Below are 17,253 nucleotides of genomic sequence, written 5' to 3' on the forward strand. Positions count from 1 at the left end.
TTCGGCCGAGGGCCCGAGTTTTCCCGATGAAAACCGGCGGGCCTCTTCCGCAGCCACGTGAATGGAATAACGGTTCTCGAAAGACGCGACCAGGAAGTTATTGTTGGCCGGTGGTCTTCGGTTTTCGGGCCCAGAACGGGGCGCACGGGGGTTGTTGGCGGAAGAAACGGGCGGCTGGCTTCTGTCTGCTTGCCTTCGCCGCGTTTCCCATTGGCGAAACCATTGAGAACGAGGGAGCCGGGGCTGCGAAGCGGCCGCCCGTCGTCCGTCTCGCTCGTACCGGGAAGAGCGTTCGCGTCCACGTTCCCATTCGCGTTCGCGTTTACGAATCGTTCGTCGGCGTGACGACGCGGTTCGCGTCGCTCGAGGTAAACGCGCGACAGAGTCAGCGTTCAGTCGGTGTTCCGAGCGAAGAGCAACGCGGAGGTTGCTGCCGTGGGTGCTCGTGGGAGAAGAGGACACGTACGTGCCCCTACGTCGTTGATTACGAGCAAGAACAGGAATAGGAACACCGAGAGGAGCGGTAGTCGCTGGTCGCGATCGACGTGACACTGACGCAATTCGTCGCCGGCCATTGTCGGCGTAGGGTCTGCGTGCATTCGAGGTGGTTTGCTGCCAATCGCCGCGGTTCGAAAACATTTGGCAAGGAGCGGCGCGACGCGCCGTAGATCTCCGATCTACGAAGGAGCGTCCCGTCTAGTTCCGCGGCGACGCGATCTCGCCGCCTCTCGAAAGCTCCGCGATCCTTGCCCGTCGCGTCGTCTCGGTCTTCACGGCCTATCGGGCCTGACGTTCGGAACCCCGAAACGTACCGGCTGACATTTCGTCCTCGAAACCGTGTGGCCAACGCCGGACACAGCAACCGACCGCCGCAGCTAATCGTAGATCGATCGCAGACCCGTAACCCGCATCGAGGATGGCGATCGGCCGTCGCATACTAGGTAAGGAGAAAGCCCGCTGTCGCAGCTGGAAAGCTGAGAGTTTGGTGTCCGCGAATCGCGATCGTTGTGCTGGCACTGCCGATTCGATGAAATGGCTCGCGGATGGTTCCATAGTCCATCCCGCGGCACGGTCTAGCGAGCACGTCCTCGCCGTCGCGTATAAATAGCGGGCGGAAACGTTCGCGTCAAGTTCTCGGCGAAGGTCGCCTCGTCGAGTTTTCATAGCCGCGCATCGCGGCTACTCGCGGCGCCGGTAGATCCGATTCGCTGCGCGGCCGGCCGCGCGAGTTTCGGCGACGGTCCCAGCGAGCACGAACGGCAGCCTCGAGAACGCCGCGGCCCGATCGGCGAGCAAACAAGCCGAAGCGATTAGGTATCGAGGCCAGGAGGGACACCCGTTGATTCGTTGAAACGCACGCGATATGAACGAGCCGCATAAATATGCATGGGATAACGCGGAGTCTCTCTGCTGCCGCTCCGCCACCCCGTCTCGCGGTGCCAGGCCACGGCGACGGACCTATCACTGTCAAGGACCGATCGCATCGTTGAATCGACGATCATCGTCCACGCACACGATCCCCCGGCGGCGGGTCGTCGCGAACACGCTGTTACGCGACTCTCGTTCCTTCCAGATCGCCTGACGTGCAGACAGGTGCTCAACATTATGGTGATCCTGGGCTTCATGCTGAATTACATGCTGCGCGTGAACCTGACGATCGCCATCGTGTCGATGGTGATCCCGGATCACAGCAACGCGAGCCACGGCGCCGGCATCAACGCCACCGGTAAATGCTTCGAGTTAGGAAACGAGACCGAGTCGTTGGATCCTGGCGCGACGTCGACGGTCGCTGAGTCCGAACAGACTCGGTATCCCTGGAACGAGTACGAAATTAATATCGTTCTGGGCAGCTTCTTCTGGGGTTACATCTGCACAGAGCTGCCCGGCGGCAGGCTCGCGGAAACTCTGGGCGCGAGGAGGGTCTTCGGGTACAGTATGCTCTTCTCCAGCGCTATAACCCTCTTGACCCCGGTGTGCGCGACTTACGGTTACGCCGTGATCGCCGCTTTGAGGACGCTTCTCGGATTCCTCCTGGTACGTATCTGGTTCGCCGTGCAAGCACTCGTCCGACACACGCGGCGATTGTAAAGGTTCTGGAAACGACGGATTCGTAGCACGGTGGAACTTCATTTATTCGACGCTGAACCTATCGAGGTGTAAATAACCGGTTTTTAACTTTACGATAGGTGCTACGAACTCTAGATACTTCCTCGTGGGTAATGATTGAATACATTGCATTATTCATGCAAGATTTGTAATTAAAGCTTCACCAAACGAGTTCGATCTTTTCGCTGTAACGAGTCGACGCACGGCAGTCGTCATTGCTGCTCGGTAGGTTTGGTGTTCGTTTAATTCGGTTGAATTTATGTATGTATAAGCAGTTATAGTTTTGGAACGAGAACGTGGCCGAGAATACAGTATAAATTAGGTAATCACTTTGCGAAGGCGTGTTTTACATTTCAGAACATTCGTCGTCGTTAGGTCTATCTTATCGTTGTTGGTATTAATGAATTGAAATTTATACGAACTTGGCGGGAGTTTCATCGACCAGCTCATTTAATCGGGTAGATTCACGCCATAGGTATAGACTTATTGTCCTCGCCACTTGTAATGTATTATCCTCGTAACTTTTCGCTCAAACGAACGGAGCTCGGATTCGAATACAGTAATTTCTCCCTAATTCGCGCTCCGATTTCGCACGAAAGTGGACAATTTGGGGAGAAGAGACTACGATTATTCGTGCCTTGAGTCTCGTTTTTATAGTTGTTGGCAATCGGTGTTGAATTTCAACAAATAGGTTGAATACAAAAATTAGTTTAGCAAGTAGTTTTTTATTTCATGTGACCACCTGATGCGATTTAATCGTGAAGGCATGTGATATTGTATTTTGTCTTTTTTAATCGTTATTGCTTTTTACCGAGTTGAATCGTGTTAACGCAGACATCCCATAAAGAGAGAACATATTTTATACCTTCTTTAATTAAATCAAAGTTCTGATTGAAAGTTCAAATAGTGAAAAGTTTTAAAGTTATTCTGATAACTAAATATAATTCAATAATCGGTAACTATAAAAACGAGCCGCAAGGCTTGAATAATCCTCCTCTTCCCAAACTGTCCATTTTTGTACACAATCTGAGCGCGAAATAGGAAAAAATTACTGTAAAAGGATTTAACCGAACATTTTGCATAGGTGTTCACATAATTGGAACGCATATCGCTCGTTCAGATTAAATAACGCTTAATTCAGGTAATGGTAATGGTAATCGTTTCGTTCAAATAAATGGAGTTCGGATAAGTGGAGTTCTACTCTATTAGATATCGTTAGATAACTGTTACGAAGAACCTAAAATATCTCGTAAACGTTACAAGGTATGTCGGTTTTGGCTCATGTCTTTTTCTATTTCGGTTCTATAAACGTTATTTTTTGGTTCCAGCTTTCGGTTATGCATCTCGGTTCCGGCTTTCGGTTATGTATTTCGATCACAGATTCTACGTTACGTAATAAATGCAAATGTATTTCTTTGATTTTTTTGAAGGCACGAATTTTACACGAGCTTATCACCGAACCTACCGTACCGGTTTCACTTTACATTGCTTTCAGTTATTGATATCACGAAAACACTTTCGCCGTCAAATGATTTTTTTCATTCGAACACAGATTAGAAGAAAAATGGTGAAAGGTCCGAGTAAATTTCCGTTCTTATAAAACAGCACCGCGATTTGAAGTCGAACCGACTCTGAATCAAATATTAATGGCGACTCGGCGTCAAATTGACTCCGCGTAAGTACTGCAAACATTTTTGTACAGAAACATTGCGAACGCAAAAATTCTAGGTACACCTCCGCTATTATTCGGATTGACGTCAATACATCATCAAAACGAAACGGTGCGTATTTGAGGTCAAGTCGCCATTAGTAATTGGGTGTCTATTCGTCGTCACGTTATCGTTACCACTAGCGATATTAAAACACAGTTGCCACCATTCCAAGGTCAAAAAACAAAAGAAATACATTTACCTGCATTGCTTCGAAAACATGTGCGATATGATCACACTTTGTAACCGATTCCAGGCATTTTCGTCTATCACACAGAACCGAAACCAAAAACCGGTAAATCATAGTTGTAGAAACGATATACAATAAATTATGCCCAATCTTCCTGCAGCTGGTAAACGGAAATGAACGATTTGGAAAGAGCAGATACGATTATTCGAGCCTCGCGGCTCATTTATATAGTCGCCGATTGCCAACAATTATAAAAACGAGGTGGGAGGCTCGAATAATCGTATCTCTCCTCATCCTAAATTGTCCATTCTTATTAGGGTGTCCCATAAGTTCTTTCCGCGCCGTGCTATACATGACTCTAACTGGCTGTGTTTATGCAAACAAGCAGCTTATAAAATCTTTTCTGCGCCGTTCGCCAGAATTGGCGAATCGACGCGGCGTCGCTTTTCATCAAGACAACGCAAAGCCGCATGTTGCGTTGCTTGTAAGACAAAAATTATTGCAGTTTCATTGGGACGTTGTACCTCATTCGCCGTACTCCCCAGACATTGTTCCATCCGATTATTACTCGTTCTTCTCGTTAAAAAATTCTCTCCGTGAAAAAACGCACCTTGATCAATATTTTGCAAATAAGCCTCAAAGACAGTATAATGAGGCCTCCTGGAAGATGGAAGAAGGTAATATCGCGGAACGGTTCGTATATAACTCGATAAATCAGTCTTAAACAACAAATATCGTGTAATCGTTTCGCATCAGAAAATAGGAAAGAACTTATGGGACACCCTAATATTTACAGGCTGAAGAAAAATTTTGGAGAATTTACTGTTCCTTATATCGGTTATGAGATTTTTTCGGTTCTCCGTAACTCGTCCCAGAACTCGAACAGTTATAGAACCATTTTCAACCCCTGAATAACGGTGCTTAATGGTTTTGGAACGCGCAGGGTGCTACCTGGCCTGCGATCCAGCCGATGACTGCCAGATGGATTCCACCAACGGAACGCAGTAAATTCGTCTCGAACATGATGGGTACGGTAGTATATTATCGTAGTACCTGATGGTAAAATGAACGAATTAGAAATACCCATTTCCTTGATATAACCTTGTAATTTTAACGATTTTAAAGAAAGAATCTGAAATCAATCATTTTAACCGGAACAATAGGTTCGGTGTTTGGTATACGGATACGGTACACGTGGATCAGAATACACGGATACTATCCGTAACTTCCAGCATAATAATGTATTAACCGTGAAATATTGTACGAATTATTTTAGGACATAACCTTGACATAATCTCGCAGTAAAACGATCAACACGCGCAACTTAAGTTGTTACTTACTGAAACTTATTGCACTTTTGTTAATAAACTGTTATTGTTATAACAATATTATATATATATAATTATATATATAATTATTATTATAGCAAAATATTATATATATATAATTATATATATAATTATTATTATAACAAAATATTATATATATATAATTATATATATAATTATTATTATAACAAAATATTATATATATATAATTATATATATAATTATTATTATAACAAAATATTATATATATATATATATATAATTATATGTATAATTATTATTATAACAAAAATTATTGTTATTGTGATAACAATAACAGTTTATTAACAAAAGTGCAATAAGCTTCGGTAACGCAACTATTGAATGACGACGACGACAATAACAACGATAACGCCAACGACAACAACGACAACGTACAAGTTTACTGGATCACGGCACTCTTTCACCCTTATAAATTTTCTTCTTCATGACCTTTTTTTCCTACATTATCTTGGCATCTCTCCTTTTCTCCTTTTCTCTCTCCCTCCCTCTCACTCACTCACGCACCATCTTTCGACTGTACAGAGGACTTCGAGGAACCTAAACAATAAACTCAAGTCACTCGAAGCCGCCCAAACACTCTGCAAGCATCTGTCCCGTTCATTCAGTATTTTATGACGCGCGCTCTTGATCATGCCTTTCACACCCGAGGAGTACCCTACATTATTGTAACAGCAGGAACGAAGCGACTTTCACCGGAAAATGTAAATGCGTCAGTTGTTTAATTGATTAACACTCTGACCGTGTTTGAGAACACGGATGTGGATACATGTGTACGCGTGTATCCTGGATTCCCGTTCAAAACCGTGAGTCTCTGAAATAAATTCGTCCACCGCCTACGTCGATTTCAGCGTCGTCGCTCGGCGCAGCGATAACAATGCCGATCTGCGGTTTCCTGATCGCTTCCCTCGGATGGGAATCGGTTTTCTACGTGACCGGCGTGATCGGCCTCGTCTGGAGTATGGCCTGGTTTCTCCTCGTGTTCGATTCTCCGGCTCAACACCCGAGGATCTCCGACGACGAGCGCCGTTACATCGAGGACGCGATCGGATCGTCCGCCGTTGCGAAGGTAACTCTGTTTGAACCGGTAATGTCCGGGGTATCGATCTCCGGATCAGCTGCTTTCCAATATCAATCGTTCTCTTTGGTTATCAGGGTCTCCCCGTTCCATGGAAGTCCATCTTCCTCTCGGCTCCCGTCTGGGCCATCGTGATCACCCACGGGTGCAGCGTGTTCGGCTACTTCACCGTCGTTAACCAGTTACCGACCTACATGAAGTACATCATGAACTTCAACATCAAGCAGGTTTGTTGCGTTTCACCTTCCTCGTCCGTTGCTACGATAAATTCTCCCCAATTGTGCCTCAGGTTCTGAACAAAAATGGACAATTTGGGAGGAAGAGATATGGTTATCCGAGCTTCGCGGCTTGTTTTTACAGTTGTTGACGAGGCGAGGCTCGAATAATCGTATCTCCTCCTCCCAAGATGTCCACTTTTGTTTACAAGTCGTGGGATAATTGAAGAGAATTTACTGTACTTTGGCGGAGAAGTTTAACCTTTTAGGCACGACGCGCCACTATAGTAGCTTCCGCGGATGTCATCTCTCTGAACGACGCGCCACTATAGTAGCTTCCGCGGATGTCATCTGTCTGAACGACGCGCCACTATAGTGGCTTCCGCGGATGCCATCTCTCTGAACGACGCGCCACTATAGTGGCTTCCGCGGATGCCATCTCTCTGAACGACGCGCCACTATAGTGGCTTCCGCGGATGCCATCTCTCTGAACGACGCGCCACTATAGTGGCTTCCGCGGATGCCATCTCTCTGAACGACGCGCCACTATAGTGGCTTCCGCGGATGCCATCTCTCTGAACGACGCGCCACTATAGTGGCTTCCGCGGATGCCATCTCTCTGAACGACGCGCCACTATAGTGGCTTCCGCGGATGCCATCTCTCAGAACGACGCGCCACTATAGTGGCTTCCGCGGATGTCATGTCTCTGAACGACGCGCCACTATAGTGGATTCCGCGGATGCCATCTCTCTGAACGACGCGCCACTATAGTGGCTTCCGCGGATGCCATCTCTCTGAACGACGTGCCACTATAGTGGCTTCCGCGGATGCCATCTCTCTGAACGACGCGCCACTATAGTGGCTTCCGCGGATGCCATCTCTCTGAACGACGCGCCACTATAGTGGCTTCCGCGGATGCCATCTCTCTGAACGACGCGCCACTATAGTGGCTTCCGCGGATGCCATCTCTCAGAACGACGCGCCACTATAGTGGCTTCCGCGGATGTCATCTCTCTGAACGACGCGCCACTATAGTGGCTTACTCTAGTAGCTCACTCGGTCATCGTTTGAATCAAATAATCGTCTTCGTATGCATTGTTTCACACTTCTTTTGTCTTCACATCGATTTACAATATACAGACTTATCTTAACAATATAACTGTATCTTAACGATATACAGACAGAATATACAGACACTCTGTACAGTACATATCAGACTCTGCCGTCCAGAGAAATAGCCTCGCGCAGAATTCAGCCGTACCTAAAAGGATAATGGATCGTTCATTGTTCGTAGAATGGACTGGTCTCCTCGTTACCCTACCTGGGTAAGTACATCTTCGCAGTGACTACGTCGTCGGTGGCCGATCATCTGCTGAAGAAGAAGAAGCTGTCGGTAACGGCCATTCGGAAGATCTTTACCAGCTTCGGTGAGTCGTTGGCATCGATAAATATTGACGCTTTGGAGGCGAGGATTTTTTTTTAAAGCAGTCAGAGGATTTTCTTCAGGAAAGTAGATCGTGCGTCGGTGACTTTAACACTAACCGTACCATTCGTCAAATAACCGGTTATTTTTCTTCCACTATTATTGAAATTATACAGGCACTACCACATTAATATAAAGATAAAACATGTATTAATATAAAACTTGCAGGAAATCTATGTAAATTGAATCTGGCAGTTTTTATAAGACACCTCATACCAGTCACTTTTAGTGATCGGTTAGTGTTAATAATGACAAAATGAAGAGCATTATTATGCGCATAAATCATATGTGCTCTCAACTTCGAAAGCAAGACGTATAATTCTGATGTGTTTAATATGTTGACATATCTTGTAACTGCATCCCCTATTCTCTTCCAGCTCTGATCAGCCCCGGGCTGTTGATGATCGTGCTGGCGAACCGCGGCTGCGATCGGGTCGCGTCCGTCGCGATCTTCACGATCGCTCTGACGATCAACGGCGCCGTGACAGCCGGTTACTTGGGCAACGGGTTGGACATCGCGCCGAACTTCTCCGGGACGATCTTCGGCATAGCGAACACCTTGAGTTCTCTGGGCGGTTACCTGAGCAGCTACATGGTCGGCACGATCACGTACAAGAACCAGACCTACACCCAATGGAGCATCATATTTTGGATCCTGGCGTCGACCTACTGCTGCGGTGCTCTGGTGTTCGCGATCTTCGGCACCGGGGAGTTACAGAAATGGAACAGCCCCAAAGAGAACGCGACAGGTGGACGCAACAACGTCGAAAATGGCCTCGAAGACCTCCAGGAATCTCTGCCGCTCAAGAGCAAACCGATTTCCTAACGGAAGTTCGTCGTCGACGACATTCGTGAACCCCGGTTAAACGACTCTACCGAAGTATTTAGAATTAGAAAAGACGAACGTAAACGCTATCGAGGCTGCCTCCTTTTCGCCCGCGCCGAATCGATGGCTGCAAACTCGTTTATTCCGAAGATGCGGAGGACGTATCGTTCCTGGGGCCAACTCCGATCGCGAGCGGAGAGCGTCTATTTATCTGTACCTGTTTCTTCGACTTTTCATACCAAAACCTTTCTACGATATGTAAGAGTAATTGTAACTTTAAGCATTCGAATAAAGTAGCAATCGAATAAACACTCTGCTTAAAATGAATAAAAAATGAATAGGTGATTCCAATAAATTGACTTCCAATAAACTAAGAATGTTGGTTATATTAATTCGAACTTATTATAATTATTTCAAAGAGAACAGAACAAGCTTGGCTTTTTATGTGTTGCAATTGATGCAGACAAGTTCTATTTTGCATGAAGTTACGCAGTCTGCATGTTCTACATTTCCAACATTGAAAAATCTTGCAACAAGCCTTCGTACATGCGGCCCCGTTAACACAGAATACGTTGCAGAATGTACTTTTGAACAACAATTGCACACAAACGGTAAAAAAACGGAGCAGTTGAAGCGATTCTAAATATGATATATGCACATTCGAATATGCCAGACGAACGAATAACTAAATAACTAATTTACGAGTGAGCATGTGGTAAATTATCAGCAAGAGAAACATCAATTAACATCAACTTAACATAAAATTAACGTTTCAACGCTTCACCTTGTAGATTTAATAATATTGCCCGGGACCGTGTGCCGCGTGACGGAGGAGCAACGCGTGTTGCAGATAGAACGGTGCAACGATGCGACGCGACGCGGCGCGGCGTGGCGCGGCGAGACGCGGGTAGAACGCGGAGCGGCGCGACGCTGGACGTCAGGACGGATCGGAGAACGCGCGTCGCGATGGCGGGCGCTGAGACGCTGTGCGTTGCGATGATGTTCGCCGTGACGCGTGGCGCTGCGGCGCTCCGCCGACGTACCAGGAGACCAGCTTCGACGAGAGATCGCACGAATTCCCGCGCTTTTTTCCCACGCCCCTTTATCAACCAACTCGTTCCTTTCACCTGTGCAAGACGACGACTAGGTTTCGCTCGGAGCCAGTTCCCTTCGAATCTCAATTAGTGTCTCAAACCTCCGAGCCATATCTTCATGTAAAATAATAATTGACTGCATCAGTTGCAAGACGTAACAAACGAAACACGATCTTTTTTCTTCGTCTAAACACTTCGACAAGTTCAAATTAATACATCAACGTTTCTCGTTCCTTTAATAATAAGAAAAATAAGATAATTTTTTTTGTTTCATTAGGTGCTTGGAGCTTATAAAATGCGTCTCTTTGCGCTGATATTATAAATCTTTTTCTCTCTTAATATTTATTGTTTTTTACTTATTCTAATATCACGCATTTCGCACTATATGCGATCTGATACAAAATATGATCATGTAAAAATATAATTTTATGATCTTATAGTGTATGTTTTCACATTTGGCTTCACCAGGAAGTTTAGCTATTAGTATACTGCGGATTCTGTGCAGTTGCGATAAAAATAAGTTGATAAAATTTGACTGTACAGAGATTTAACGAATTTAAGATTATCTATGCGGTATTACTAACGACTCATTGAAATTATTAAACAAAGCACGATATTATGTGAATTGTTTCTGCTTGTTGTAATTTACGAAGAAAGATTTTGTTTTGCATAAAATAAAATTAAAAAAATTGTATAAAATAAAATATCCTTGTTTCACGCGCACGCTCGCACACAAGCAAGTCTAATACATGCTTTACTTTATGCAGTGGTCCACAAAAGTGTTCGTACATCGATAAAAAAAATTTCGATAAAATTTTCAATGTGCATAGAAGTTAACGAGATCCTACGAAAGAAATTTTTTAAATTTTCGTTATAGGCTCAGTTAAAAGTTAATTTAAAAAAAATTAAGTTAAAAGTTAAAAAAAAGAGATTTTAATTTTGTTGTCATTCCAAATAATAGCAAAATTAAAAAATAAAGAAACATTTCAGTCATCGTCTTGTAGACTAGTCCCTCTATCATCCAAAAAAAAAAATTCGAGTCATTTAGATCAGTTTCAAAATAGTCATTGCGTTCTAAAAGATGTACGAACACTTTTGTGGGACACTGTAGTTACACTTGCATGCTATCACAAGATACTCCGCTCGTACCAAACGTATGCAACAGCAGTGTTTTACTTTAACATTGCCGGCCAGTTGTAAGACGTTAGGCTAAACGTATACATTCACGCGAAGCACCGCTATATACACCAAATGTTCTACATTGCTACATTAATTAGTCCGACATTGCTCCGCAAGACTTGTGCAATTATACGCACAATGTAGTCACAAGTTAATATCCATTATGACATTGCAATGTATTTTCGGCCCGATCCGGACCCTCATTTTCGAATGAACAGCGTTTTAAACTGTCCATCCACGCCCGAGGCGGAACACCGACAAAATGTATACAATACTTACCGGGGTTTTCCCCGGGAAGGAAAGGCAAGAGTAATCAACTGCGGGTGTCGTAAATTACTGAATGAATGGGCCAGATGGTCGCAGAGTGTTTGGGGACTGCGTGGACAGCTTTGAGTAACCTGAGCTTACTGCTTAGGTACCCCGAAGCCTGGCGTATTCAAAAGATAAAGCGCGAGTGAGCGGAAAAGAGCGAGAGAATGGACGAGAGTCAGGCTGCGAGCGAGACAGCGCATAAGAAAGAGATTGGTAATAAAACGCAGGTGAGGAGACAAAAGGAATGAAGGAGAAGGATTCTCGAAGGCTGGAATATCCTAACGGAAAAGTCGAGTCATTAGGAGCAGAGCCATGTGCGAGTGAAGTGTGTGCTTTGTTCAAGAGAGGTTGTAGCGTTGTAGAAGCTTGTCGTTTTTGTTAAGAGGCTATTATCGTCACTGTTATTTATATTGCGTGTTGTTCGATTTTCCCCACGCTGACTCATAGAATCTTCTGAAATAATCCCTTGTCACAACTTTCACATTACCTTACTAGGGTAAGTGTGGGTTAAGGAATCTGCGGACGCCCCGAATGCCGCAGTATTTTATACAAGCAATGAAATCTAACATTTTATAGCGTGTAACCTTCTAAAAAGGTTTTTTATGTGCTTAATATTGATAATTTATGACACGCAAGCAACAACAATCGCAGTTTTAGTTCATTTATAGACGTTTGATATTCGGACACTTATGTGATTATATGTACAGTTTGGTGATTAATAGTAAACTATTCATTTTAGCGTTATTTTTAGATCAAGTAATCGTTACTTTGATAAAAAGTCGACATGCACTGTCACTATCATCTATCCACAAATATTATTTGCTAACACAGTACATATTTGGCACATAGTTTTTTACTATGTACATATATTTTACTATGCTTATTTCACTATGTATATTTTTACTATGTGTATACATTACTACGGTGTGTTTTACTGAACTGCGTACCTTAACCTATACAGTGCAGTTTCTCGATGAGCCGGTGCGAGCACGCTTGATCGTAGCGTGCCTATACCTAATTTGTAAAGTGCTACAGTGAGAATATCTTGATCCTAGGAAGTGTTGCTGTGTGTGTACATTTAAAAGAAAATAGGTTATGTCAATCTTGACGCGCAGTAATCGGAACTTCCGCTGTTTTTGGCTCGCCGTAATAGATAAATAATCTCGGCAATATATGCACACGTGTGATTTCTTTACATTTTGCTTTTCAATGAAATTTGTGCTTTCGGAGATGCAATATATTGAGAAAAATAAATATTCAAGTTAAAGAAATAAAATATTATATGTATTATTTGGAATGATAAAAAAATTAAAATCTCTTTTTTTTAACTTTTAACTTAATCTTTTTTTAACTTAACTTTAATTTAATTTAATTTCTTAATAATACATGTAGCTCGAGTTGTCAATTTATTGGCGTAAACAGTCTTATTTTTTCCGCGCACACATCACACACGGGTGACACTAATCTTTAACAAGGTTTCGACATTAATTTTTATCGCGATGTACATTCGAATAAATTGAATGCCACCAAATGCTTTTGATAACATAAAAGAGCGAACTGTGGTAAATGTTGCAAGCCTCGAACACCTCGGCAAAAACAAAACATCCTATCTACTTATCTCATCGTCGTAAATAACCTAGTTTCGATTCCATTTTCAATTAAATGATACAAATATTGTCGACCGATCTCTCCGTTGCTCCAGATAAAAACGTTTCGAATAATCAAAATCGCGTTCCGATTTCGGCGACAGAAATTGTACCGCGTCATTTCCATCTTATCGGCTCCCGCGCGAGCCATCGCACAAACGTTTCTCGTCGCGGAAGATTTAAGAGAAAACGGGGGAACCGCGGAGCGGATTGAAGCGGAGCCGAGCGGCGCGGCGCAGAGGCCAGGAAAAGCACACGGGGGATAACAAAATCGCGTTACGTCCTCGTCGGTGGATGTTGCGTGCGCGCGGGACATCCAGGGAGCATGAGACGGGAGGAAGCTGGCGATTCCAGCGGTCGGAGAACGCGAGAGAACGCGAGAGATCGCGACGAGTCGCGACTGGCGACGATGGTCGACGATGGCCGAGGCTGCCGGCGGCGGGAGTGGGGGAGGCCGGAGGGCGCGCGCGATCAGAAGTTAGGTAGCGGGAAGGTGCGAGAGCCGTGAATAGCCTGGGAATTGGGGGTCGCGGAGTGCGGAGTATGCGAGGAATGTAGCACCGAATTCAATCGCTATGTCGATGGGAGCAGGGTCGCAAGAGAGCAGCGGAGCCGAAGTCCGGGACTGTTTGCCGCGCGGGACCGCCCGCTCGATAAACCATCTACCAAGGACGCACGCGATCGAGTCGGTGGTTGCCGAACGCTCGACTTCCTGCCGTCCGATACACTCCTGCTGTGCCGTGATTAACTAAGGTTTAATCAGCTTTACAAGCTAAACTTCTTTTGTCCCGCATGCACATGCATGATAATCCGCGGCTATCGCGTCACGCTGCCCGCCGCTGCGAAACAGTCGAACGCACATCGGAATATCGGTCGACCGCGCGAAACCGAATCCCGCGATAATGCTACCGCGCCTGAACGACGGAGTACACCTCGCCGGTTCTAGTTCCCTACCTTTGCCGCAGAACATCGCTTCGACGTTCGCGGCATCTCCGCTTGGCGTCGAAGCCTCCTGCAGCCTCATGCTACCTTGGTCGATTCGATCGCGGCGCGTTGGTTCGATGGGGTAACCATCTTCGAGCACTCGAAAACGGGTATCGATAGGCGCGCGGAGAGAGAGCGTTTGCCAGCGGTTCGAATCGACCGCCGCGTACGCGACGACCCTGAGAACTGGGAGATTGTAGGCGAGACGACAGGTAGCGGAAGAAGCGGAACACATCGAGACCGCGTCTTCTTTCGTTCCTCGCGGACGGCACCAGTTTTTTATATTCTCATATTTTCAATTTTATAATCATATTCGAGAGACGCGCGGTTTTAAATTAAATATAAATTACGCGTCAGTTCTATCCTTCGAATAATCATTTTTCATTCGAAAATTATGCTCCGAAGATGTAAGTTGTTCTTGACGTTGGATAATATGTAAAACCACGTACACGTATATTAAGTTAGGGAAATTATAGCAAGTGTTGATTTAATATTAATTAAATATATATAAATTAAATATTAATTAAATATATATAAATTAAATATTAAATATATATATATATAAATTTAATATATTATAACTGGTGTAAAGAAGCGAAATGTATAAGTTCCGACACCACTTTAAAAATAAATTTCTTTTGTAATTAAATAAATTTTTTTTGGAATCTGTTTTTGACGTTGGATAATATATAAAACCACGTATACATATATTAAGTTAGGGAAAGTATAACAAGTGTTGATTTAATATTAATTAAATATATATAAATTAAATATTAAATATATATATTATAACCGATGTAAAGAAGCGAAATGTATAAGTTTCGACACCACTTGAAAAATAAATTTCTATCAGACGGTCCCATAATTTCCCTCGGAATTCCGAAACACGAGGAACGGAGTGAAACGTTCATTAACCCTTCGCGCTGCGATTTCTTTCGCAGCTGCGTTGATCGACACTTCTTTGTGTCGAATAAATTCCTACTAGCTAAACAAAATTTAGGTTTGTTATACGCAAACCTATACTATATAATTTCACGCTTGAATATTGCCGATAGAAAAGTAGAATTTAAATACAGAATTTCATAAATAAACTATTAAATTTTAACGTTATTCGTTTGTCCCGTAGACCGCGCGGAATCGAAAATATCCGCGTCAGTACGCGAGAAAATCTAAGTCACTTAAAAATCTCTTTCACTATCTGATAACTTGAACAAGTTAAAAGTAGCGGATCGACATTCCTCGATTCTGCCGATCATTCTTCTGTTTCGAGTGGCGCCAACCGATGCCATCCCGCGAATGCGTAAAAACCGCAGCCTAGTAACCAGTAACCACCTTCCTTGGAGCACTCGACAAAAAGCATCGATAGCACAGAAATTGTCGGCGGTGCGAATCGATCGCCGCAAACGCCGCGCCGGCGACCCTGAGACCCGGGAGATAGGCGAGAGAGGACAGGTAGCGGAAGAAGCAGCGGAGCTTCTCCGAGGCTTCTTTGGTTCCCCAGACGGTAGGCGACCAGAGAGGTTTCGCAGCCGGTCCCATAGTTTCGCGCGGAATTCCGAAACGCGAGGAGGAACGGGTCGGAACGTTTATTAAGGATCCTCGTAATAACGCGTTCAAGAACGAACAGGTCTGCCCTGGTCGGTCGGTTGCACGCACCGACACCGCACCGGCACCGACGTCGACCCCGAAGGAGCTCCGATGCCCTCGAGTAACCGAAGAACAACTTTCAGCGCAACGGCGAGCTGTTGCTCCACCGCCCCCGACTCATGGGAATATCCTCGAGGCGATACGGACTTTACAGACCAGCGTTGATCGCGTCCCCCTTCTCCGCTTCCATTATATATCTCTTTCTCCCTCTCCCACTTTGTCTCTCACTCTCTCCTTGTGCTCTCCTCGTTCCTTCCGTTGCCCCACAATCGAATCGTCCCGCTCCATCTATGCGTCTCTTCTTGGGTCTTCGATAATCTCGGGAGAGAGATTCGAGACATCGAGACGGAAGAAATCGCGAGGGCGGATTTGTTCACCACAGGGTGTATGTTTGTACTTACGGTGCGATCATGGGATTATTGGGTTGGCAACTAAGTAATTGTCGATTTGTTCGATGAAATAAAAAATTCTTTTTTACTTGGAATGAAGTTTAATCTGTAATGTATTTTCCATTTTGTTCGATGACCTTTTGCCGTCTCTCTGACAACTTGGAAATTCCAGGCTCGTAGAAAGTCTGATCCTTTTCGGCCAAAAACTGAGTTAAGTGAGATTTTACAGCGTCATCATCATTAAAAGTTTTACAACGAAGGGATCGAAATAAGTGGTAATCCGATGGCGCGAGAACCCAACCAATATCCATCAATTTTTGCCGAATGGACAAAGACGTGTGCGGCCTAGCATTGTCCTGATGGAAAATGACATCTTTACGATTGACCAATTCTGGTCGCTTTTCCTTGACCGCTGCATTCAATTTGTCCAGTTGCTAATATTCACGGATAATAAAAAATAACATAATATTAATAATAATAATAATTTTATAATATAACATTTACGGATATCATAAAAATGGGAGTGAAAGACATCTATAGCTGAAATCGGCAATTACTTAGTTGCCAACCCAATATTATTCCATTTGAGATTGTTAGTTTCGTTGACACTAGATTTACGGAATCCGTCGAAATAACGGGTCACTAATTTTTTAATTTACGATTATTCATAACGTAAAGATACATTTAGGAGTTATTTATTCGATTTATATGTTATCTACGGTAAATGTTACAATAACTCTGGTTAAAAGTCAAAATATATGTCTCTTATTGCTACTTTTATAAAGTAATATGAAACAGCTGTTTTTCCGTGCTCTGTCTATTGTTAATTTTGTATGTTAATATCCATTCTGTCTGTACGATGCGAATTTTTTACCTCTATTACATTCTTCTCTGGACAAGATTAGAACAGAATGCTTTCGATACTACAATAACTTAATAATATTTATCGACGGGATAGAACCTTTGTTACGTTGAGAGAAAGTAATAACAGTATAGCAGTCGCATAAGCACTGGTATAAGTACAAAA

At 44.1% G+C, this 17,253-nt stretch overlaps 1 protein-coding gene across 1 annotated transcript; it reads left to right on the forward strand.

Annotated features, from left to right (window-relative positions):
• Positions 1-266: 266 nt before the first annotated feature.
• Positions 267-9,352, forward strand: LOC117220575 (putative inorganic phosphate cotransporter). The gene is made up of 7 exons (XM_033470674.2): positions 267-941; positions 1,574-2,034; positions 4,949-5,033; positions 6,224-6,441; positions 6,528-6,677; positions 7,961-8,093; positions 8,527-9,352. The coding sequence occupies exons 1-7, from the start codon at positions 917-919 to the stop codon at positions 8,973-8,975; spliced, it is 1,521 nt and encodes a 506-aa protein (XP_033326565.2). The 5' UTR covers positions 267-916; the 3' UTR covers positions 8,976-9,352.
• The last annotated feature ends 7,901 nt before the right edge of the window (positions 9,353-17,253 follow it).

This window comes from Megalopta genalis, chromosome 1, assembly GCF_051020955.1.
Source record: "Megalopta genalis isolate 19385.01 chromosome 1, iyMegGena1_principal, whole genome shotgun sequence".
Lineage (NCBI taxonomy): Eukaryota > Metazoa > Arthropoda > Insecta > Hymenoptera > Halictidae > Megalopta > Megalopta genalis.

Coding starts and splice junctions, on each gene's coding strand:
- LOC117220575 (XM_033470674.2), top strand. CDS start 917: ATGGCGATCGGCCGTCGCATACTAG. Junction 6,678..7,960: donor TGAACTTCAACATCAAGCAG/GTTTGTTGCGTT, acceptor CATTGTTCGTAG/AATGGACTGGTCTCCTCGTT. Junction 8,094..8,526: donor GAAGATCTTTACCAGCTTCG/GTGAGTCGTTGG, acceptor ATTCTCTTCCAG/CTCTGATCAGCCCCGGGCTG.